We start from the raw sequence: 20,848 nt of genomic DNA on the forward strand, positions 1-20,848 counted from the left end.
CAGAAATGGGAGACAATGCTGGGCTGTAAACTGTGATCTGAATGTGGGCTGGCTTTTCCTTTCCCCCTCGCCCGCCTCCTCTACCTGTCCGCAGGTAGGGACAACATTCAAGTTTGTTTTGCTGCTTTTCTGGTTGTTGTTGCTTTACACACATGCCCAGATTTACTGCTTGCAGAAGTTGTCTGAAGGACAGTTTCAGTTAAAAACGAATAAAAGGTGGTCTGTCTAAATCCAGCCCTCGGGTTGTAACTGAAAATAAATAGTGCTAAGGAAACGTGCATGCACAGATTTGCTTGAGTGAAGACAGAAAAAGTTGAATTCAAAGCTGTAAAGGTGGTAAAAGATAAAAGTACTGACAGGAGTTAAAGTGCAGCTGATGCACAAGTTTTAATTAAAGTTGGTGTTAAAGTGAAGTCAAAACTACTTGTAAATGAGCCAAATCATTAGTAAACTACAACAACTTAAATTTAAGATGGCAAAACGAGATGAAATTTGACACTAAATCAACAGTTAATAATAAGTAACTGTCAATAAGTAATACTCTTGTCAAAGCGAAAACAACAATATTGTACATTGTTGTTATTTTATTAACCCAATGCCGCATCCTTTGTAGTGCAACACAAAAACAAATCCGACTGTTACAAATGTTTGCACCTGTTGAGTCAGTAAACCTTTAAACATGTCAGCCTGGGATGGATTAGTGCCCCCTTGTGGACATTTTTTTAACATAAAAAAATCAGTTTTTACTCTTTTTTTTCCCTTCACAAATTTATATATTAATATATACAAACTTATATATTTTAGACTAAGCCTGCAGTTCCACTGGTGGCCATTTGAGACAGAATCAAATAGTAAGTAAATTTCTATAGACTGTAAAAGATCTCCAGCTTGTTACTCTTACAGTATAATACTCATAATAAAAGAACAGCAACAGTAATGTTAGTTAATGATTTGGCAGGCACAATGGCTTTTTTGTGTTTTACATAAAAGTCATTTCAGTGACTCATCGTCAGGTGTCTGCTGCACATTTTAACATCAGTACATTCAAAGCAACAGAGCTAATGTCTGCACTACAGCACTGACTTTGAATTTATAATCAAGCATGAAAGAAATTTTAGAAAACACACTTTTAAAAAGTGCAATGCTGATGCCTCGGAGTCATTTATGTTGGTTTGTCCAGTTTACTGCAGAACACCTCACACTGTCAGTGGTTATGGAAAGTAAATGTTGGATGTCTGGCATCTAGTTGCAATTCCTGATCAGATGTCTGACATACATACAACTGATATACAACTTAAACTCCTGAAAAAAGAAATGACTCAAAATTGAAACCATAATCTGAAATGTCAACATGTGGATGCAAAAATCGTTTTCATACAATTTATAAAAAATCTGTATAAAAATATTTTTGACCCTCGAGAAATTTAAATCCTTTTAAAGGTAAACATACTGCGATCGATTCAATTAGTATGCCATAGTGGAATTTTATTCATTGTAGCACATCCTCATGGTCAGTTATTTATCTATTTATTTTATATTTCTCAATAAATGGGAGCCAGACTTCATGCCATAGACTGTATATAAAAGATGGCATCTGTGACATCACGCACTGATAAAGCACAGTAAAGCATTCAAGCTGAGCGTTTTTGTAGTAAATTATGATGTTTTCATAATAATTTACTAAAAAACCCTCATACTGTACTCAATAAGGACCTGAAACTAATGATTAAGATCATAAACTCATCACATTTGAGTTTAATGAGGTCACAGAGTGAGGGAGCCAAAGGAACCTATAGACTTGGATACAACTTGATGCCCTTTTGTCAGCAGAGGAGTTGCCCCCTGCTGGCCATCAGAAAGAATGCAGCTTCAAGGCACCGCCACGTCCACTTCTATCTTTTATATACAGTCTATGTGCTCCACGTACCAAGTCTTGTTTTGATGGATCAATATGTTTTGGAAATATTCTTCACTTCCACTAAATTCGACCAGCTGTGATGGACCAACTGTTCTCATACTCATATGGCAAAAGGAGAAGACTTCAGAAAAACTGTGGGTGTTTCTTTAAGTTTTAGGATTGAGGGACCACATCACTAATCTGGTTAACTGAGCTAAAGGAAACCAGACTTATGCTGTTTAGGCATGACATGAATCAAAAGCAAAATACTCACAGGCCTGACTCTGCATCAAAAGAAAAGTTCTGGTGACTGACTTTGTTATGACCTAATAGCCAATCAAAATTCAAGCAGGTGAAGTGTGAGTTAAAAAGTGAGACAGCAGAAGGTCAGAGAAAGTCCTGAAAGGTTGTTAGGTGTCGGTTAAAGAGAGAAAAAGTAAAATTGTGTTTAGTTTCAATTGATGTGTTATCAGTGAGATGAGTTTAAAAGGTACTCTTAAAAGTAGCAAAAAAATTTTAAGAGTCACTTGAAATGTAAAAATCTGTTAATGTGTCAGTGAATGTAAAATTTAACTGAACTGAAGTGTCAGATTTGAGTGTTCCCTTGAGTCTTTATGACCTTGAATCAGTGTCGAAGGCTTTGTTATTAACCTCCCTGTTAGTGTGCACATTCCTGAAGGTTATGTGTGTGAGCTAGATCGCCCATTAACTTCCTGGTTCTCTGTTATCCAAGAGAAAATCTGAGAATCAGAGTGTGTTAAAATGCAGATGGGATTCCCACACACACAAAGAAAACTACTGTTTTTAACCTCTCATCTGCATGCACCTGCTTCTTTCTATCGCCAGAACAGTCAGAAACAAATGTAAAACTGTCTTTAAGAAGCTTTTTTAACTGCTACTTCTGTGTCCACCAGACTACGGCATGATGCCCTAAAGGGCCATGAGATCATTTTCAGAGGTTGTGTGATGATTACTGGGAAAAGAAAAAAGAAAATTCTAAGTACTAATTAACAAACCTGTTTTTGTACTTTAGTCTGAGTGTCTGGGAGCAATTTAAGTTAAACCACTTGAAACATTTAAAAGGTATTCTGACAACTACCAACTCACAAACATATAAAATGTGTTAAAGGACACAAACTATGCACTGATTTTTGTGAACAATCAGAAGCCGAGTGGTCTGATTATACTAGTGTGCTGTCTCTGTTTTATAAGCACATCGTGTTTTCTTTTTGTAAAATTTGAGCTGTGTCAGACAAATGTAATGGAAAAAAACATAGTTAAAGGTATAAAGAAACCTATACCGAAGAAAATTATGCATTTGACGTCCTAAATTCTTCTGTAAGATGAAGCACATAAATTGTGCAAGTCGCTTCTTTTATGAGTGTGGGAACCTACAGTTCAGTGAAAATATGTCCAGAGTCCAGCTCCATCTAGTGGATGTAAAGTGTACTGCTATTCATGAAACCAAACACAACCTACCTGGAAAATTAAGCTTCTCTTCTAAAGATGTTAGTCTTAGTGCTATTCCTGACATGATCTATTATATCAGTAATGTGCAAAAGTCTCATTTCTTTATACTTTGCTTCCGTGGAGACAGACTTTCTCATCAATTTCATACTCTTTACTCCTTAAAAGCCATCTAGGAGTAATCTTTGAAGCTGTTTTCTGAACTGACTGGTTTCTGTCATATTTCAGACATGCTTATAAAACAAAATGAAGTATCAGAAGTTAGTGAGGGTGGTCTCTGCCAAATGTCATATTTATGAGGGAAAGTGTTAAAATGTTCCATATCTCGGCATGGTGTGCACTGTGTCCTTAAAGAATTTGAAGAAACTGGAAAAGTGGAGGACCAAAAAAAGAAGTGGCAAGCTTAAAATATATGAGAACGGTGTCTGAAAGTCATGTTCTTTTGAAACAGGAAAAAAAATCCAACAAAGACCTCACACAGGACCTGAGAGATGCACCTGGCCCTTCGGCTGATCCATCACCTGTTCACTGAAGCCTCATCAGAAATGGTCTCAGTGGAAGGGTGGCTGTCAAGAAGCCATTCTTAAGAAAGGGAAACAGGGAAAGTCTGAGGTGCGCCAATTTACACAAGAGCTGGACTGAAAATCAGCAGCAACAGCTCTGATGGAGTGATGAATTCATTCATCCATCTATTCTCTTCCGCTTATCCTTATCAGGGTCGGGGGGGGGGGCTGGAGCCTATCCCAGTTACAATAGGCCGAGAGGCAGGGTACACCCTGGACAGACAGCCAGCCTGTCGCAGGGCTGTGTATATATATGTATATGGAGGTTTTCAGGAGAGAGGTACAACAGTGTTCCTTTGTGTGTTTTTATCTCTTTGTATGCTTTTACTACATTGCTGGTGGATCAAAATACACACAAAGGAACACTATCAGACATGGATTGGCCTCCGCAGAGCTCAGACCTCAGCACTACTGAAGCAGTTTGGGATCATTTTGACAGAGAAGCCAACAAAAGGCAGCCAATATCCAAAGAAGAGCTTTGAATGTCCTTCAAGAAGCCTGGAGAAGTATTCCTGAAGACTGCTTAAAGAAATTATAGGAAAGCTTCCCTAAGAAAGTTCAGGCTGTGTTGAAGAATAAATGTGATCATTACAAATACTAACTTTCAATCTAAGAATTTATACAGACTCTGTTTTACCTTATATAATGTAATTCCTTTAGAATGTTTTCACCTATTTTCCTGGTGAATCATAAAGAAGTGACAGGTGACTCAAGACGTTCTATGAAGACAGCAAAAGAGGAAATTAATACTTCTCAAAGAGTATTTTTTTGCACTTGCTTTCTTAACATCTACAACACTGAGAAAAAAAAATCACCTCCAATAACATGAAACAGAATGTCTGGTTTGCTTTTATTTACACAGAAAAAACAAAAAACATTTTTCAGTTTGGTACCAGTGTATTAAATCTGTTTGTGAGCAATAGTGTGTGTTGTGATATCTTTACAAACTGAAACAAAATAAACAAAAGTTCAGACGTACAGTGGACTCTAGTCTCTGCTCTAATGACAGCTTCACCGCTACCGACCTCCTTGATTTACAGTCTCTCTTGGAAGGCGTTCATTGTGTTGGGCAGGTTTTTAGAAGTTTGACAAGTGACAGGAAACTTTAGATCATTAGCTTGCCAGCGTGAATGTGCAGAGATGCTGGTACTGGAAATGTAGCTTAGCTGGAAACAGCTACTACAGGATCCATGCCCCCTCAAGTTAAGTTTGAAGGAAGTTTTTCCTGGTGCTATTATTGTGCCCAAGCGTCAGATGTAAAGATTAATGTCACTGCAACACTGATCTGTCTTCTGGGGAGCAAAAAAAAGTGAAAATAAGTTAATTTAAATCACTTCTCAAACTTTTTTCTAGCATGTCCTCGTGCACAAGCCAATAAAACGGTCGCATTTTGCAATTTTTATTTACTGATAAAAATATAAAATAATCCCAGTTTTAATTTAAAGGCTTTTTTTTCTCTGCTTAAACATGTCCCACAGTCTGAGAACCAGTGGTCCAAATCTGTAGGTGTACAAAGCTGTTGTCACACATTCACTTGAGACAGATCAAATTATTTTTCACACTTGGGAAATAGCCCACTTCAAGCACATCTGAGGATTTGGTGAGGAAAGAGCTCGACCACACCAGCATTTGCGTCTGCATTGCCAGAGGTAAATGCAACACAGTATTGCATGCATGGATTTGACACTAAACACGGTTTACAGAGCAGCTAATACAGTCTCACATACACCAGAGCATGTGTGCAAATGCTTATCTGTGGAGACCATCCAACGTAAAACATGTCAACAAAAAAGAAAATATTTGCAGTGACTGCAAATATACAGAATGTACAGAAACAACACTGGGAGGGTCTGCGAAGGTGGAGTCCTGAAAAAAACCTTAAGGGTTATTGCGGTGGCGAGGTGGCAGTGGTGGCCTTCAGGATACCTCGCAGCACCTTGTAGTTGTTGAGGGGCTGGTTCTCTTTGGGGGGGTAACAGGGACCACGCTCTGTGGCGTAGGAATAGGGAAACCGCAGCACCCAAAGGCCATCAGGTGGCAACGATATTTCAGTCTGCTCTGGGTGGAAGATCGGACAGGGAGGAGGGCCTGGCTGTACCTGAAATCACAGCAGAGGACAAAAGACAAAGTTATTCAGTGCTGAACCTGAAAATTTTGCCACACTACTGAAAATCTAGGCTTCAAGATTGTCACTTTAACAGGTTACAGGTGGATTCTGGGGTAGTGGAGAGGCAGCAATGCAGAGATGGGAAATTTTGCTGCTTTTTTGGTCAAGAATGAAGCATGTAGTGACCAAAAGAGTAAAGTTGTTTCTTCACTTGAGTGTCTGGGCTTGGAGTAGAGCTGTGTCAAAGGAAACCAGCTGAGGTGGTTTAGGCATCTGGTTAGGATGCCTCCTAACTGGGAGGAAACCCTGATGCAGACCCAGAACTTACTGAGATCTTGGCTGGGAAAGCCTAGGATCACTCTGAAGAAAGTGGAAAGTATAGCTGAGGACGCCTGGAATGACCTGCTTGGCCTACTGCATCTGCCACCTGACCTCAGATAAGAGCAGGATGGGTGGATGAGGCAATTTAGTGTATGATGCAGAGCAGCTTGAGTTGCCTTCATTAATCATTTGGCAGACTTCACTCCTTTTTGTTATATATATGCAAACATGTATGTGTTAAATGGCAACAGAATCTGCAACTACGGCCATGTCTGAAGGTTTGTCTTTGTTAAAACTGTGACATGCTCATTTTAGCTTTCATACCTGCCTAAACAGTGACATGCTGCAGATATCTTAACCTTTTCTTTGCACATTTTGTGATACATTCCTGTTGTTGAGCAATGAACTGAACATTGCAATAAGTATCTACTCAGCGCTCGCAACCATAGGTTACACTCAGCTCTCTCTTGACTACGATGGACCAGCAGAGCTCCAATCCATCTGTCAATCTAATGCTTCCCCTTATTTGGGAACAAGACCCTGAGACACTTAAACTTTTGGTGGCAATTTGTCCCTGACTTAGAGCGCACATTCCCCCCCTTTTCCAGCTGAGAAAAAAAAAGATTCAAAGTTTAGCTTTGAACTGTAACTTTAGCTTTTACAGAGTCCCAGACATAGTGATCATGGACATATTGCTGAAAGAATTAGCTGACTCACTGAAAACAGACAGAAAATTAATCCCCTTTTTTAAAAGAGTGATGGTTTTTGTTTACATCACTGAAAAATCAGACTGGTGGTTGGAAAAAACAAACCTTTGCTATAGGAGCAAAAGCATCTGAGAAATTAAACAGCAGATAAGAGACCATTAAATCATCATCAGGTGCACCCCTGTTTGGAGATGACTTGAAGCCTCCTCCTGCTGCTTACCTGTGGGTTGAGGGTAACCTCCAGTGGGGCGTCAGGCACTACAACAAAAAGGCGTGCCAACTGGGCGAAGTGGGGCTTCAAGCCACGGCCCTGGGAGGGAGATGGGATGTACAGCGGCATGTCGGTGTTTAGCACCCTGGTGGCAGGATCTTTAGCGCCCCCCGGCCCCAGCACCTTCACTACTTTATCAGGCCCGCAGCTGATGAAGCGTCTCCCCCTGCCGTCTTCATACTCGAACCCCACAAAGATCCGAGCCATGTCTTCCCTCCTGCGACTCCTACCGAGCCCACCGGTGCTGCCTCGCTTTCCCACGAGGGTCTTGTTGGGGGCTGGCCACGAGGACGTGCCTCCGTCCAAAGGCTCCGTTAGTCCTGCATCTTCCTCCGATCGGGAGCGAATCACCAAGTCCCACGGCAAGAGGAATGAGGAGCCGGGGAGGAAACCTGGCTGCTCCAGGCCCGTGTGGCAGTTATATGACTTTGCTGGGCCAAGTTTCACCAGTGACCAGCTGGAGAATTTAGGGAGGAGACCTTTAGGGCAGCCAGAGTGCATCATTCCAGGAAGGTACTCCACAGTGGAGGGCTGCCGGTCAACAAGGCTCGGCCTCTTTTGCTGGACTTGTGTTTCGGTTCCGTCTCCGTCCCCGTAGGGCCCCAAGCTGTCTGTAGACTGGCCTAGACTGAGAGCCAGGCTAAGGCTGGTGTCTCCAGGCGTGTGGCTCTGGGCAGTGCTGGGCTCCTTCAGCCTCTCTGCGTCACCCGATCCTGAAGCCTCACAGGGGTTTCTCTGAGCCTGGTTTGCCGGGGCTGGGTCAGGAGTGCTGGGCTGGAACACTGGAAACTCAATCCTCTCCAGCTTCCCGCAGCATTTCTCCTCCAGCATCTACTCAGGAAAAAGACAGTTAACAAGCAAATACTTGTGGGTGATTACATGTTGTGTTTTAGATATACAATTTAAAGAAACAGTGTTTTTACAATGATATGAGAAAACTGAACAATGTGAAGGGATAATCTCGCAGAGATGAACCATACGTCTGACATAAATATGACATTTCTGTTTTTACTTCACTTTCATGGCTCTTACAGCCATTTTTTAACCATTTTCAATAAGAAAATCTCTAAAAGCTCACAGTGTACTACCCGAGCTGATAATGGACCCGTTATCAGCTACAGATTGAGATATTTCCCTCAAAATTTTGTGTCTGAGTATTTCACAGCTATATGTAGAAACACTGACAGAGCAGAGAGCCTGTGCCCCTCTGTGGTCCTCAGCAGGACCCATGTGGAGTAAATCCTGACCTGGTAGAAGTCGTAATTTCCTGCCTGGATGTCAAAAGGATCCTCACGGGGAGCTTGTTTCCGTCCACAGTTACAGGAGCTGGTGGAGCGCCCCCTACTGTTGTGATTCATGATTGGTGGGTTGTGATCCATGTCAGGCTTTTCTCCTGTGGAATTAAGTGTCAGATTTCTCACTTTTTTTTATTTTATTTTAGTGTTAGAGCTACAACAATTATGTGAAATACTCAATGAAAAAAGTGCATTAAAGGGGCCCTCCTCAAACTTGTGCCGAGGAAAATGATGCCCTCACCTGGCTGAGGCAGCAGGTGGAATTTGTGAACACAGTGCTGGTCAGTCAGACTTCGCTCCTCACACAGCTGGTGTCCGTTGCTCCAAAAGTTGTAGCAGTCCTCATGAAGCTGCAAAGCGTAGCGTTGGAAAGCCACGCCTCGAGCGTGCTGGCTGTACACCCGCAGAGCGTGAGCCAACTGGTTTTTATGGACCGTGGTTGTGTAGTTATGGGGGAGATTGGACTGGTAGGCGCTGTGAGCCAGAGGCAGAGCTTTTTGGCACCTGTTCTCAGAGAACTTTGTGTCAGCGTCGAGAAAACCCTCCAAAACCTTCACCTGGCTTTGCACTTTTGTGGCTAGCTCAGCCATTTCTTCGTCTGTGTTTTTGATGAGGACCTGGTGGAGTCTGGAGGCGACCTGGACCCATTTGGTGTAGGTCGGCAGCTCAAAGTGCGAAGGCTGCGGGTTGCGGCCGACGCTGTCATCGAAACCTTTTTTGGTGAGCACCAGGTCGACATGCTGCCAGAGGAATTCCTTCAAGCTGCAGTCCACCAGCTGACTGCCCATCGATATGCTGCCTGAGTCTCCGCTGCTGCTCGGGTGCCGAGCTGAATGCCGCATCTGCTGATAGCGCCTCGGCCCCGACACGGACACGGAGGAGTCTTGCTCAGACAACATGCAGTTGGACCGCAGCTGACCGAGCAATGCACCTAAGGGGTCCTCATCTAGTGCTGGGATCACGTACACAAACGCCTGGTTGGCGGGCACCGTGAACAAGCAGTTGCTACTCTGGTTGGTGAGAACTCGGCTTTTACGGAAGATGCGATAAATCTGGTCTTCCAAGGCGTGCTGAAGCCTCCGCCTGGGGGAGTGCTTCTTAGGTTTGTCAGGGTTTGACTCTGAGCCGTTTGCAGAAACCTTTAGAATAACAAACAAAGACGACATCATTTTTATTCATATGGCTGCCCTGAGTTCTTATAGCTCATCAGCTTGATGGTGTGATCGTTTATTAAAGAAAAATTTGACAGTTTCTGAAACATTTTTGCAAAATTTCCTATGGACAGTGGAACTGTCATAATTTTACTCAAAGTCAAAATTCTGTGTTAAAAGACAAAACAAACAGTGCCATCAAAACATATTGACCTGATTTCCTGTTTTGTTGCATGTTTGTCACACTTAAATGTTTCAGATCAAACAAATGGTTTTAGAATTGGTCATTAGATAACTCAAGTAAACACAAAATTCAGTTCTTAAATCATGATTTCAGTTATTAAGGGAAAAGTAATTGTCCCCCATGTTGAATCATGAATTACCTGCAATTACCCACATTTTCAGCCACACTCAGGCTGAATTGCTGCCTGACCAGAACCTGTCTGACAAAAAAATAAGCAGGCTAAAAAAAATCTCAAAAAGCAACATGTTATGCCACAATCTAAAGAAACAGCTGAGAAACAAAGTCATTGACCGCTATCAGTCTGAAAAGAGTTAAAAAGCCATTTCTAAGGCTTTGGGACTCCTGGGGGGACTTCCCAGGAGTGTTGAATCTACCAAAATGAATCCAAGAACACATCAATGAATCTTCCAGCAGGTCCCAAAAGAACCCAGAACAACAACTAAAGATCTGCAGGCCTCACTTACCTCAGTTAAGGTCAGAGTTAATGACTCAACAGTAAAAAAGAGCAAAGAGCAAAAATAGCATTCATGGAGGGGTTCAAAGGAGAAAATCACTGCTGAACAATGAAAACAATTAAAGACTCACTGCCAGTTATCATAAACGCTTGATTGCAGTTCTTGCTGGCACATTAGTTACTAGGTTTAGGGAGCAATTCCTTTATCACACAAGGCCTCGGTAGGTTTGGATAACCTTTTTTCCCCCTTATAAATGAAATCATCACTTTAAAACAGTATTTTGTGTTAACTCCGGTTATCTAATGTTCATTTTTTGTTAATGATCTGAAGCATGTAAGTGTGACCAATACGCTAAAACCACCCCCAAAGAAATCAGGAAAGGGGAAAAGACTTTTTCACAGCACTGTAACTATATTAAGATATATATCAATATTTCAGATTTAATATAAAGTGCATATATAAATGAGAGCGAATAAGGACTTGTTAGAGAGCAGACCTTCAGAGTGACGTTCATCTGGAAGACGAAGAGGAGCCGTGGAGGGCAGGGCCGGCAGTTCAGCTTCCACTCTTTGGACACCGGGGAGTCTTTGATGGCAGCCCGGATCAGAGGCAGAACCTTCTGCCGCAGAGCGTCCAGAGCTCGGAAGAGCCGGTCGTAGGTCACGTCGAAGGTCTGGTTGGGGTGGACAAGCAACAGGACGTGACACACGGAGAACATGTAGAGCAGGTGGAGGCAGTGCTGCCGCTCCAGGCCCTTCCAGAAGTCGTGGGCGTCAGAGTGTCCGCTCCCGGTGTCCAGAGACAGGCAGGCCCGCAGCAGCTGTCGGCTGTCGCAGACGGAGGAGAGTAGGAGGTACAGCACCCGGTTCTCCTGGTTATAAAAAGCCTGGATGTGGCTGCTAGGCGTGCCGCCGTCCTCCGGTCCGCCGAACATCGAGAAAAGGTGCTTGTCCGCCAGTGTGTTGATCAGAGACTCCTTCAGCGCGCCGGGCTGCATGTTGCTTTTACCGAAAATACCGACCACACACAGCCCCTCTTCCCGGTAAGCAGCATCCTCCAGGAGGTCTGCTTGTAGTAGATCCCCCACACTGACGGGACGAGCCATGTTTGCTTCCTTCATGTTGAAAACCAGGGGGATGAAAACAACCCCGGACTCTTTTCCCCTATCATTTCCGGGTCCTTGTACTAAAATGTCCGAGTCAGTGCAGCATTAGCTTTAACGTTCCTCTTCCCAATTTAAACCACTGTTTGTGTCACAGAGTTATTAAATGAGGTTTTCATTTTATTTTATTTTATTTTATTTTATTTTATTTTATTTTATTTTATCAGTTCGGTTTCAGCTATTGTCCTAGGATGGGAGCATACCAGGAAGAAGACGATCCACTAAAAGGGAGCTGCTAAAGAAAGAAGAAGACAGTAGTTTAGGTTTTCTTTATCATCGTATGGGTGCTATTTGTAGGATCCTAAGACTTAAGAAGTTAAATAGAAAATAGACATCCCAGTCTTATTAAACATTCACCGCAAACCCTCCTAGTGCTGTTAGTGACCTAAAACTAAATTAAATATATATATATTTTCTGTATACTTTTATTTAATTTGAGTTAGTTTGATAATAACAGGATATGCTTTCAGTTGTTTTTGTTTCCTTTTTTTCTAATTTCTTTTTCGAATTAATTACCATTTTCCATTAACTAAACTGTTTTTGTTTTTTTTATTTTCATACTTGGTTTTAGTGTTATACTAGTTTTAGTTAATTGTAATAACCTTAACTGACATAAATATTAATTCAGATGTAAAAAAAAAAATCAACAAATAAAAGTAAAGCAAAACCATACTGTCAAAATATAAACCGTAGGAATGATGTGAGACTGAAATTTTAATTTGTAAAAAAACCCCAAAATTAAAAAAATTAAACTGCTAATTTTAAGTAGCTAACATAAAAAATCATTAAAGTTTTGTTCTAAGTTTTTTTCTTAAGTAAGTCTCATGTTTTAGCTCTGCTCTTGTTTTGCATTTAACTGTTAATATCTTTAATTGACAGTAGATGAGGTTTTTTCTTGTACTGAAATGTTGATGTTTTTTTGTTTACTTTGGATAGATTTGCTTTTAGTGTTATAAATGTTGATTGGATTTACTAAAATACACTTTCAGCTGAAATAAATGAAATAAAATATATGACTGATACTCGCTTCCTTTTTTCTCCTGACATATTCATTAATGTTCTGTTTTTTGTTCTACTCGAATTGATCAATTTTATATATATAGACATCTAGACAGCTGTGTAATTATCTGGATATACACTCATGGCCACTTTATTAAGCACACTCTGCAAGTATTGATTTGAACTTCCCTTTTGCTTTCAGAACTGCCTTAATTCTTCACGGCATGGATTCAACAAGGTGGAAGATGGCAGCCAACAAAAGTTGGGAACAATGTGATCACGAAGAGATGGACACGGTCACTCAGGCTGTGGCATTTAGTTGGTAATAAGGAGCCCAAAATGTGCCAAAAAATCCCCCATACATTCAGTGTGACAAACACCAACAGCAATGTCATATTCAAAGTCACGTCAGCCACGTTTCTTCCCCGTTCTGATGCTCAGTTTGAACTTCAGCAGGTCTACATGCCTAAACAGTTTGAGTTGATTCCATGTGATTGGCTGATAAGAGATATTTGGATTAATAAGCAGTAGTTGAATAGGTGTACCTTTTTATTATTATTTATTATAACGTGTGGAGCAAAACAAAAACATGACAGCTGATTTATAATGTGGGGTACATTATGTATAAAAATGATGTAAAGATGTGTGTGTTTGTGTTCTGTTTATGGCCGGGTGTGTTGTGACATTAAGGTTATACCTGCAACTTGTGGTCATGTAAATCACTTCTGACATTTAAAACATTTATCCTAAGCTCTGTAAACTGCTATTCTCTCCATGGAAATGCACTCTGTAAGTTAATTAATCCAAAATGATCCCTGAGAGGGAAATCATCTGGGAATTCCAGACTTTAGCCAGATGTGTGCTCATGGGAAAAGGAAATAAAGTAAGTAGACAAGTATTAGTTATTTACGACTTGTGAATAAAACCCTTTGAGACAGTTTGTACAAATCCAGATAAAAAAAACGAAGTCATAACTCCTGTTTGAGGTATCAGTGTTCAGTAATATACATGCTCTTATCACTCCTGTTATTTTCTTTATCAAGTGGATATATCTTTATCAAGTGGTATATCATTTCAGTCTCTAGCCAGGGCTAACACAGAAAGACAGACAACCAGTCACACTCACCTTCACACCTATTAGAACCACCAGTTAACTTAACCTCACTAACTGCATGTCTTTGGACTGTGGGAGAAAGCCGGAGTACCCGGAGAGAACCCACACAGACTCAGGAGAAAATCCAAACTCCACACAGACAGGCCCCGGCCAGATGGTGGATCCAAACCCCAGGACATTCTTGCTGTGTGCGAATGACGACGCCATCGTGCTCTCCTCAAAATATATTCTTAATTCTGTAAATTAAAACATGGTCATAGTACTGTTCTCCAAAATACTGCAAGAATACTACAACTTAAGAAAAAGTTATATTTTAAAAAAGCACTAAAACTAACTCACAATAATAGTAATTTAAATGAAAACACATAAATACAACTACATTTAAATAGTATAATAAAGTTCTCTGTATAAGCTGTAATAAAATGTATAAGCTGTAATAAAGTGCATTTTATATCTATCTATCTATATATAGTAAATCCATTCTGAGTGTGATATGTTAGTAGTACTTGTTGTACTCGAGTTAAATATCTGAATTCCTTCCTCCACTCGTGTTTACTTTAAACACCTATCACCTTCATCGTGATGGCATGTCTTCAGAAAGGTCTCGGGACGTCAGGAGGCAACGTTGCGTGCGCGCTCGCGACCCCGCTTTGGCGTCGTCTCTCTGACGTCACCGCCCTCTGATCATCCGAAATCCCTGATAACACGGCGCGCGCTCCCGCTCGGCTCTGAATGGGGGCTCAGTCCAGCTTGTGACAGCTCGTCCTGTAGTGTAACCGTAGACGCCACGGTCCGCTCATCCAGTCGGGTCCGCTGCTTTCAGACGCGCCGGTAGTCCACGGCCCTGCTCGTCCGGTAGTACACATTTATTCAGGTAGTATGGTACTGCACTGTCAGTCCAACTAGTTCGGTTAGTGTACTGACTCTTCTCTTCTTAGCCCGGCAAGTTAGTGTACTGACGCGCGGAGCTGTCTCTGTCTGTCCAGGAATGAGAAATGATGGCCGGCTCTGCAGCAGAGGAGAAAACCTTCCGACGGTTCTTGGAGCTCTTTATTCGGGAGATGAGGATGCCTCTGCAGGAGGGCGACCCGCTGCCGACGCGCCCCTTGTCGGACCTGGTGTCTGAGGACGAAGTGGAGGGGGAATGCCTCGACTTGTGTCTCCAGCACCTCTACAAATAGTTAAGTGTCCACTTTTTGTTCGTGGCATGCTGTCATTTCCGTGTCTCTGTGCAGTCAGATAATGTCAGTGGCCGTGCTTTTGAAATGTGGGTTTCTACTTTGTGGAGAGCTGTGCCAGGTGAGCGGAGCTGCGACCCCGACTGGGTCCAGAGCAGGATGAAGCGGGATGCCCGGAGCCTGCTGCCCTCCCGGGCGGCCAGCCGCCTGCTTCTGGGCATGCCAGGGTGTGCCAGCATCAAGTTTAGACAAGTGCCGTTACAGATGCGGAATTAAAGCTAAAGCAGAAGTTAAAAGACTCATCGCCTCGGAATGTGTTCGTGTTGTTCTGCGTGTTTAATTTGCGCACTTGCGCCTGTTTTGTGCCAGAAATTTACGCTAGCGGTGTCGGAGCTGTAGGTCCACAAAAGGTGAACCCCTGGTTTTGCGTAACAGCTCGACGTCATTGTGGTGTAGGAGGAGGAGGAAGCCATCGCCATCACTGCTGAGCGCATCTTCACGGGCTAAAAATAACCCACCGGTTACGTTATTAGCCTGAATCGTTACGCTCTAAAATCCAAGTTGCAGACTGAATGAATGGCCGCAGACTGAGATTACCACATTTATATCAGTGACATTTAACAGATGTGTGCTGCTTACCTCAACCTCAATCCCATTCCGAAAGGAAAAGAAGCAAAGTGCAGATATGTTTATGAGTGGACTCTTCTCTAACATGCACGCTTTTAATTTAACAGCTGCTCAGTTAAATTAGTAATAATCCAGCTTCTGAGGCATGAACAAACTTGGCATGAACGGTAAAGCTGAGACAGAAATGTACGGCTGCCCTGAGCTCTGCTGCCTGGCCTGGTTTTTGAATCCAAAATAGGTGCAGAAACTGTGCTGGGAAGAAGAGGGTGGAAGGACTCATCTAGGGCACCGAGTGGCAAGGGGACTGCATGGTTGCATGTTGAAAATGACTGCACCGACCAGTCTGCATGCAGGCTCTTCCAGCTGTGGTTAAGATGAACTCACGCACAGCCCCGAGTGCTCACAGGTGCTTTCTGCAGAGCGTATTTAACCTGTTGCAGCAGCAGCCACATCCAGATCAGTGTCACCGCACATTCATGCTGTCTCTATCGCAATGTCCAGGTTGGTTTGGCTGGCGGATACAAGGTCACTGACCGTTCAGCACTTAACATCTAGCGCAGCTTGCCACCCCCTCCCTCTCTGTCTTCACATGCAGGTTAACCCCAAAGGACAAAGAGTGGGAACAGTCTGAATAAACCTGTAGGTTTTTCTGTTGAACTCATGCTCTTTAGCAGCAGCTGCATCGGCTGGCGTGCCTGTGCCTGTTGGTTTTAAATATTCAAAGAGCAGGAGCTAACAAGTTATTAGCAGGTACGACACATAAGCACTGAGTGTAAAGGTTTCCAAACTGAGATGCACAATAGAGGAGGAATTAGCTACCACCCACTCTAAATTTATTGAGCTTTTATTTAATGTCTTCTTTATTTGAGAAACCTCTACAATATCCAAAGAAAGCATGAAAGATAGAAGTGCCTTTAACCTTAAATCAGTCTTTATAATGACCAACAGGGGGCGACTCATGTGGTTCCAAAAAGAAGTCCAGATTATGGAAGTCTATGGGAAAATGACTGTGGGCGTCTATGATTCATGACCTCAGTAAATGCCGTCCTGATGACTTCCTAGGCTCAATCACTAGTTTAAGGTCATAGATTAAAACATGAAGTCAATTTTGTAAAATATGGTTATTATTAGAGTTAGAAAGGAGGATCATCCAGGATAATAATCCAGCCAATGAGGATGCTGTGTCTTTGTTTTCCCTTCGGATTGATCCTTGCATCACATTTGGTTTCAAATATCAAGATGACGACAGTGAAAATACTAAGTTCATCAGGCTTCATGATGCCACTTTTTTAACCGTTCATCTACATTCATCTTTTGCAATGTCACATCACACTTCCATCTATTCATGATACTATGATACCCACAGTGAATGCTAATCTAGTTAAAGCTGTAATGTTTAAAGATTGTCGCTCACGATCCAATCACAAACAACTGATTGGGACTGTTTTACAGATATATATATATATTTTACTCACTGGTTTAACGCTTCACAGTAGCCGTGCCTGACCTTTCAGATGGGTCAGCAACCGATCAACTACAAGGTGGGCTTACAGAGTTTTGATTAGCCTTTAGAAAAACTGTGCAATTAATCAAATTTCAATCTCAGCAGCAGTTTTGCCTTCCACTTATTAATAAAACAAAACAGCCAAGGTAAATCGATTATTGGGCCACATGATCACTCCCTGCAACGATCAGCTTCTCCTTTAGTTTTGTGTAGAACTTCAAAAGCGGCCAGAATTTTTGAATTTAGCAACATGTTTGAAAACTCAAAAAGTTGAACTTTTCTCAACATTAGAGTACACGTCTCAAGTCTCAAAACCTCTTGGTGTTGCCAGGTTAAGCTAAAGTCACAAAAGGGAACACAACCCAAGTTTACTCCAAGCTTGTTGCACACTTACCTTCGACAAGACGTTGAGGGAGCTTCACAACCTCAATCTCTGGGAAACCATTTAAATGCAATCGCTCACCAACCATGGTTTTTTTGTGGTCACGGAGGTTGATGATCTATTTTTTCCCCTAGTGTGATTGAGGCCTTAAACATTCACTGCACTTCACACTGTGCTTCATGTACTTTATAAACCTGGATACGACAAAACATGTCGCCTGTATGATGATATCACCTACGGAGATGCACGTCTGCACTACCCTCCTTTCTGCATCATGATAACACAGAGGGGGAATACACAGGGAGGAGACATCACACATTCTTTGTTAAAATTTCAGATTTACACTGCAGATATGCACGTTTCCTTTTGCTTGGCTGGTTAGTTGATCATAGCAGCAGTCGCACTGTGAGCAGTGTGTCAGCCTAAACTTGTGATATTGTCTGAATTTTGTCCCGGACCATCTTTGGTTGCAAAAGCGATACAGCAGCCAACTTTGATCGTATGAGTGACCAAAGATATTTTCAGGATAATTTCAGCATGCTTATCTTTAGTCTTGGAAAGCCCCAAATCACACATCATATAGCCTCTTTTCACCCAGCTGCCCATATGGACACTGAAACAGGTTTCTGTGATGATTCCTCCAGTTCATACTGCACATTGAGAGTCTACTCACTAATGTGCTTCATACTTTAATCCAAAGATGTGTGACTTCGCTCTGACTCAGAAGTCTGAGCTGTCAGCTGGGTGAACGTGAGCCTCCACCCTCACCACCTGGTGCCAAACCACTCCGAGGAAGCAGAAAGGCCCGAAGCAGGAGTTTGAATCTGATGGGTTTCTATAGAAGTGACTGTTAGTTCGTACATTCTTGGTTGTATTCAACCGATTTCAGAGCTGACAGAGCTGCATATGAAAGTACAAATGTCTGATGTGATGAAATTGGACATTAGTTGATCTTTAACCCAACAGCTTGCTAGTAAAAAGTAGCACACCTAATTTTTCAGTGGACTAGTTACCAATTCAGGCACCTTGCTTAAGACAACCCTGGAAAATATCCCAAATTTAATCAAACAGGTATTCCACATTGCCTCTTTATCTGGCTTTTTTTTTAAAAACTTTGTAATCATTCTTTGATGATATAAATTAATTAAAATACCATCAATAATAATGCAAAATAATTGCTGCATACCAAGATTATTACATAAGATTGTGTTTTTATAACTAAAGCTAAACCACAAAGTAAAAGTAGGTGTGAAAAAACATTTTAGCCAACTGCCACACAGCATGTTTGTTCATCTGTAATATATAAATGGTAATATAACAGTGAACTAGGACATTTGGAGAATGATATTAGTTTTAGATGCTGTTATTGCTCGAACTTCGTTTTACTACAGCCCTCGGAAACTTCATGTCCTCTGAAGCAGGTGTGAAGGTGAAACAAGGCAGAAGCATGGCTGCAGGATGTGGGTGTTTTATATGTACTGTAGTAATATTTTTGCGCAGCTCTGTGTGATTCATCATGTGAGAGTTACTGCTGATCGGATTCGAGTGAAAAGCTAAAGTTGTGGCAGTCGTTTTAAAAATAAGAGTCCGTCCAATCTGGATGTGTGAAGCATCCATTAGCCAAGCCTACCAAAATAACTGCAGCTCAATGCACAGGCTTACTTTGTAAAATATCCCACTGTCTCTGTTTTCTGGCAGAAGCACTTTGTTGTACATTTGGCTTGTTAGAGGCGATGAATCACTCATTGGCCACTCTCCATGTAACACTATATTTTCAAGGGAGACAGATTTGAGGAGCTACTGTATGAAGGTCAAACAGGGCCATTTATTTCTCCCATCTTATATACACAAGGCAAAATGTTGGAGACGTTAAATTATTAATTAATATATACTACTTAAAGAAAAGTCAGTTGGTTCTAAAAAAACACGAGGACTCGTCTTCTGGGAAACATGAATATTCCAGATCGGCTCTCCAAGATAAACAAAAGCATCAGTCATTTCAGCCAGCGGAGCAAAACTATATGTTTAGAAGCCATGACGCTGGTCAGTTGGGAGCAGAGGTGGGAGTAATTTACTGCAGAGCCATAAATTTTACTAACAGTTGGACGTGTGAAGCAGCCCGGGTTGATGGATGGGTCAATAAAACATTTAACTGTAGAGACGACCTTTCATTTACTGTTTCAGATTCACGCTCTGCTCAGGTTTGCTTCAATAAAATCCACAATTTTCCCCCCAAACCTCAATGAACTTATTATTATAACTAGTTAGACTTAGCAGAGTAGCTATTTAAACCCCAATGTTTCACTACATTTTAAAATAACTGTGCATTGAATGGGTTGAATCAGTGAATGACTGGATGAATCTGATTTTCGGCTCAGTTTTTGGAATTTAGGTAAGTTTCATGTTGCTGTTCTGGATCCTCTTACTGCTCACGTTGTGCTGCGTCGAGCTGCTGCAGCTGTTTTCAGAGAAAAGCTCTTAAACTCATTCTGTCCAGACCATTTGGCTATATTTACAAGTAAAATAATCAGTCAGGGAGAAAGTTAGAAACAACAGTATCCGTCTCACTGTTTTTCTCACATGCAGTGGCGAGTGGGTGCTCACTCTCAGAAGTTGTGCCTTAAGGAGAGTTCTTGCAAGAGAGCACGGCCTCTGAGCAAACCAACAAAAACAAGCTGTATATCAGAGATGGTAGAAAACTAGGAAAATACACATAGATACACATCAAACCATACTATTGCTGGGCCAACAAAAAGCCAAATATGATAAATATTGAAAATAAAATGAGCAGCATGCACGCTGCAGGGCTCCAGTTTGACTGTTTTATCACACCAGCGATGAAGACAGTAGCAGTAGTGGACAGAGACAGTATAAAAGATGGACATAGCTACTGTGACCTCACTCCAATCGGTTTCTGAAGTCCCGTTTTGAAGCCTAGAGATGAGCGTTTTGGTGAAACGTCACAGTTTTCATGATGTAGTATTTATTCAAACTAAAGCCCTGCAGTGTGTGAGCCTGAGCAGAGCATTTTCTCCAGCGTCATCTCCATTGTTATCTTAATTTTTGACCATATTGGGACAATAATTGACAGAACAAACATCATCTTGTATTGAATAAGACTTAAAACTAATGACTGAGACTAGGAGCTCATAGATCAACAGAGCTAAAGGGTCGGTTTCCTGTAGATTTCCATACAACCGTTTACAGCCAGAGAAGTTTCCACCTGAAGGGAAAGAGTTCAGGTTAAAGCCTCACTTTTCAGTCCCAGAAGTAGGTTCATCTTTTTTATATTGGGAATTAACACAAAAACTGTCTAATCTTTCATCAGATCAAAATAGACAGAACGAGTTATGAGATGGTTGAAACCAAAATTATAGCAAAAAAGAGAGTGAATCACATTTGCA

General features: G+C 41.7%; 2 protein-coding genes and 1 long non-coding RNA gene across 4 annotated transcripts in view; 2 read left to right on the plus strand and 1 right to left on the minus strand.

Moving 5' to 3' along the window:
• The first annotated feature begins 5 nt into the window (after positions 1-5).
• LOC102079999 (uncharacterized) lies at positions 6-14,210 on the plus strand. Its single transcript, XR_266695.1, has 2 exons — positions 6-94; positions 12,842-14,210. It is a non-coding gene; the product is annotated as an uncharacterized LOC102079999 (long non-coding RNA).
• On the minus strand, positions 4,759-12,008 carry smg8 (SMG8 nonsense mediated mRNA decay factor). Its single transcript, XM_003451426.5, has 5 exons — positions 10,975-12,008; positions 8,870-9,767; positions 8,581-8,726; positions 7,283-8,164; positions 4,759-6,025 (listed from the first exon to the last, which is right to left on the minus strand). The coding sequence occupies exons 1-5, from the start codon at positions 11,596-11,598 to the stop codon at positions 5,813-5,815; spliced, it is 2,763 nt and encodes a 920-aa protein (XP_003451474.2). The 5' UTR covers positions 11,599-12,008; the 3' UTR covers positions 4,759-5,812.
• Positions 14,211-14,359: 149 nt separating the features above from the next.
• Positions 14,360-20,848, plus strand: part of ppm1e (protein phosphatase, Mg2+/Mn2+ dependent, 1E) — a 62,125-nt gene continuing 55,636 nt past the window's right edge. The window contains exons 1-2 of one of the 2 annotated variants that reach the window (XM_019363677.2): positions 14,360-14,608; positions 14,740-14,933. In XM_019363677.2, the coding sequence (XP_019219222.1) occupies positions 14,749-14,933 (185 nt within the window). In that variant the 5' untranslated portion in view covers positions 14,360-14,608; positions 14,740-14,748. Of the gene's footprint in view, positions 14,628-14,739; positions 14,934-20,848 lie in introns of both variants that reach the window. The other variant, XM_005456158.3, reaches the window with a different exon arrangement.

The sequence above is a fragment of the Oreochromis niloticus genome, linkage group LG10 (genome assembly GCF_001858045.2).
Source record: "Oreochromis niloticus isolate F11D_XX linkage group LG10, O_niloticus_UMD_NMBU, whole genome shotgun sequence".
NCBI classification, from domain to species: Eukaryota; Metazoa; Chordata; class Actinopteri; order Cichliformes; family Cichlidae; genus Oreochromis; species Oreochromis niloticus.

Bases quoted from the DNA above. Each gene is read 5' to 3' on its own strand.
- smg8 (XM_003451426.5), bottom strand. From the start codon at position 11,598: ATGAAGGAAGCAAACATGGCTCGTCCCGTCAGTGTGGGGGATCTACTA. The intron at 8,165-8,580 runs GTCAGGATTTAC...TTTCCTGAGTAG, and splicing joins GAAATTACGACTTCTACCAG to ATGCTGGAGGAGAAATGCTG. The intron at 6,026-7,282 runs GTAAGCAGCAGG...CTGTGATTTCAG, and splicing joins AGGTTACCCTCAACCCACAG to GTACAGCCAGGCCCTCCTCC.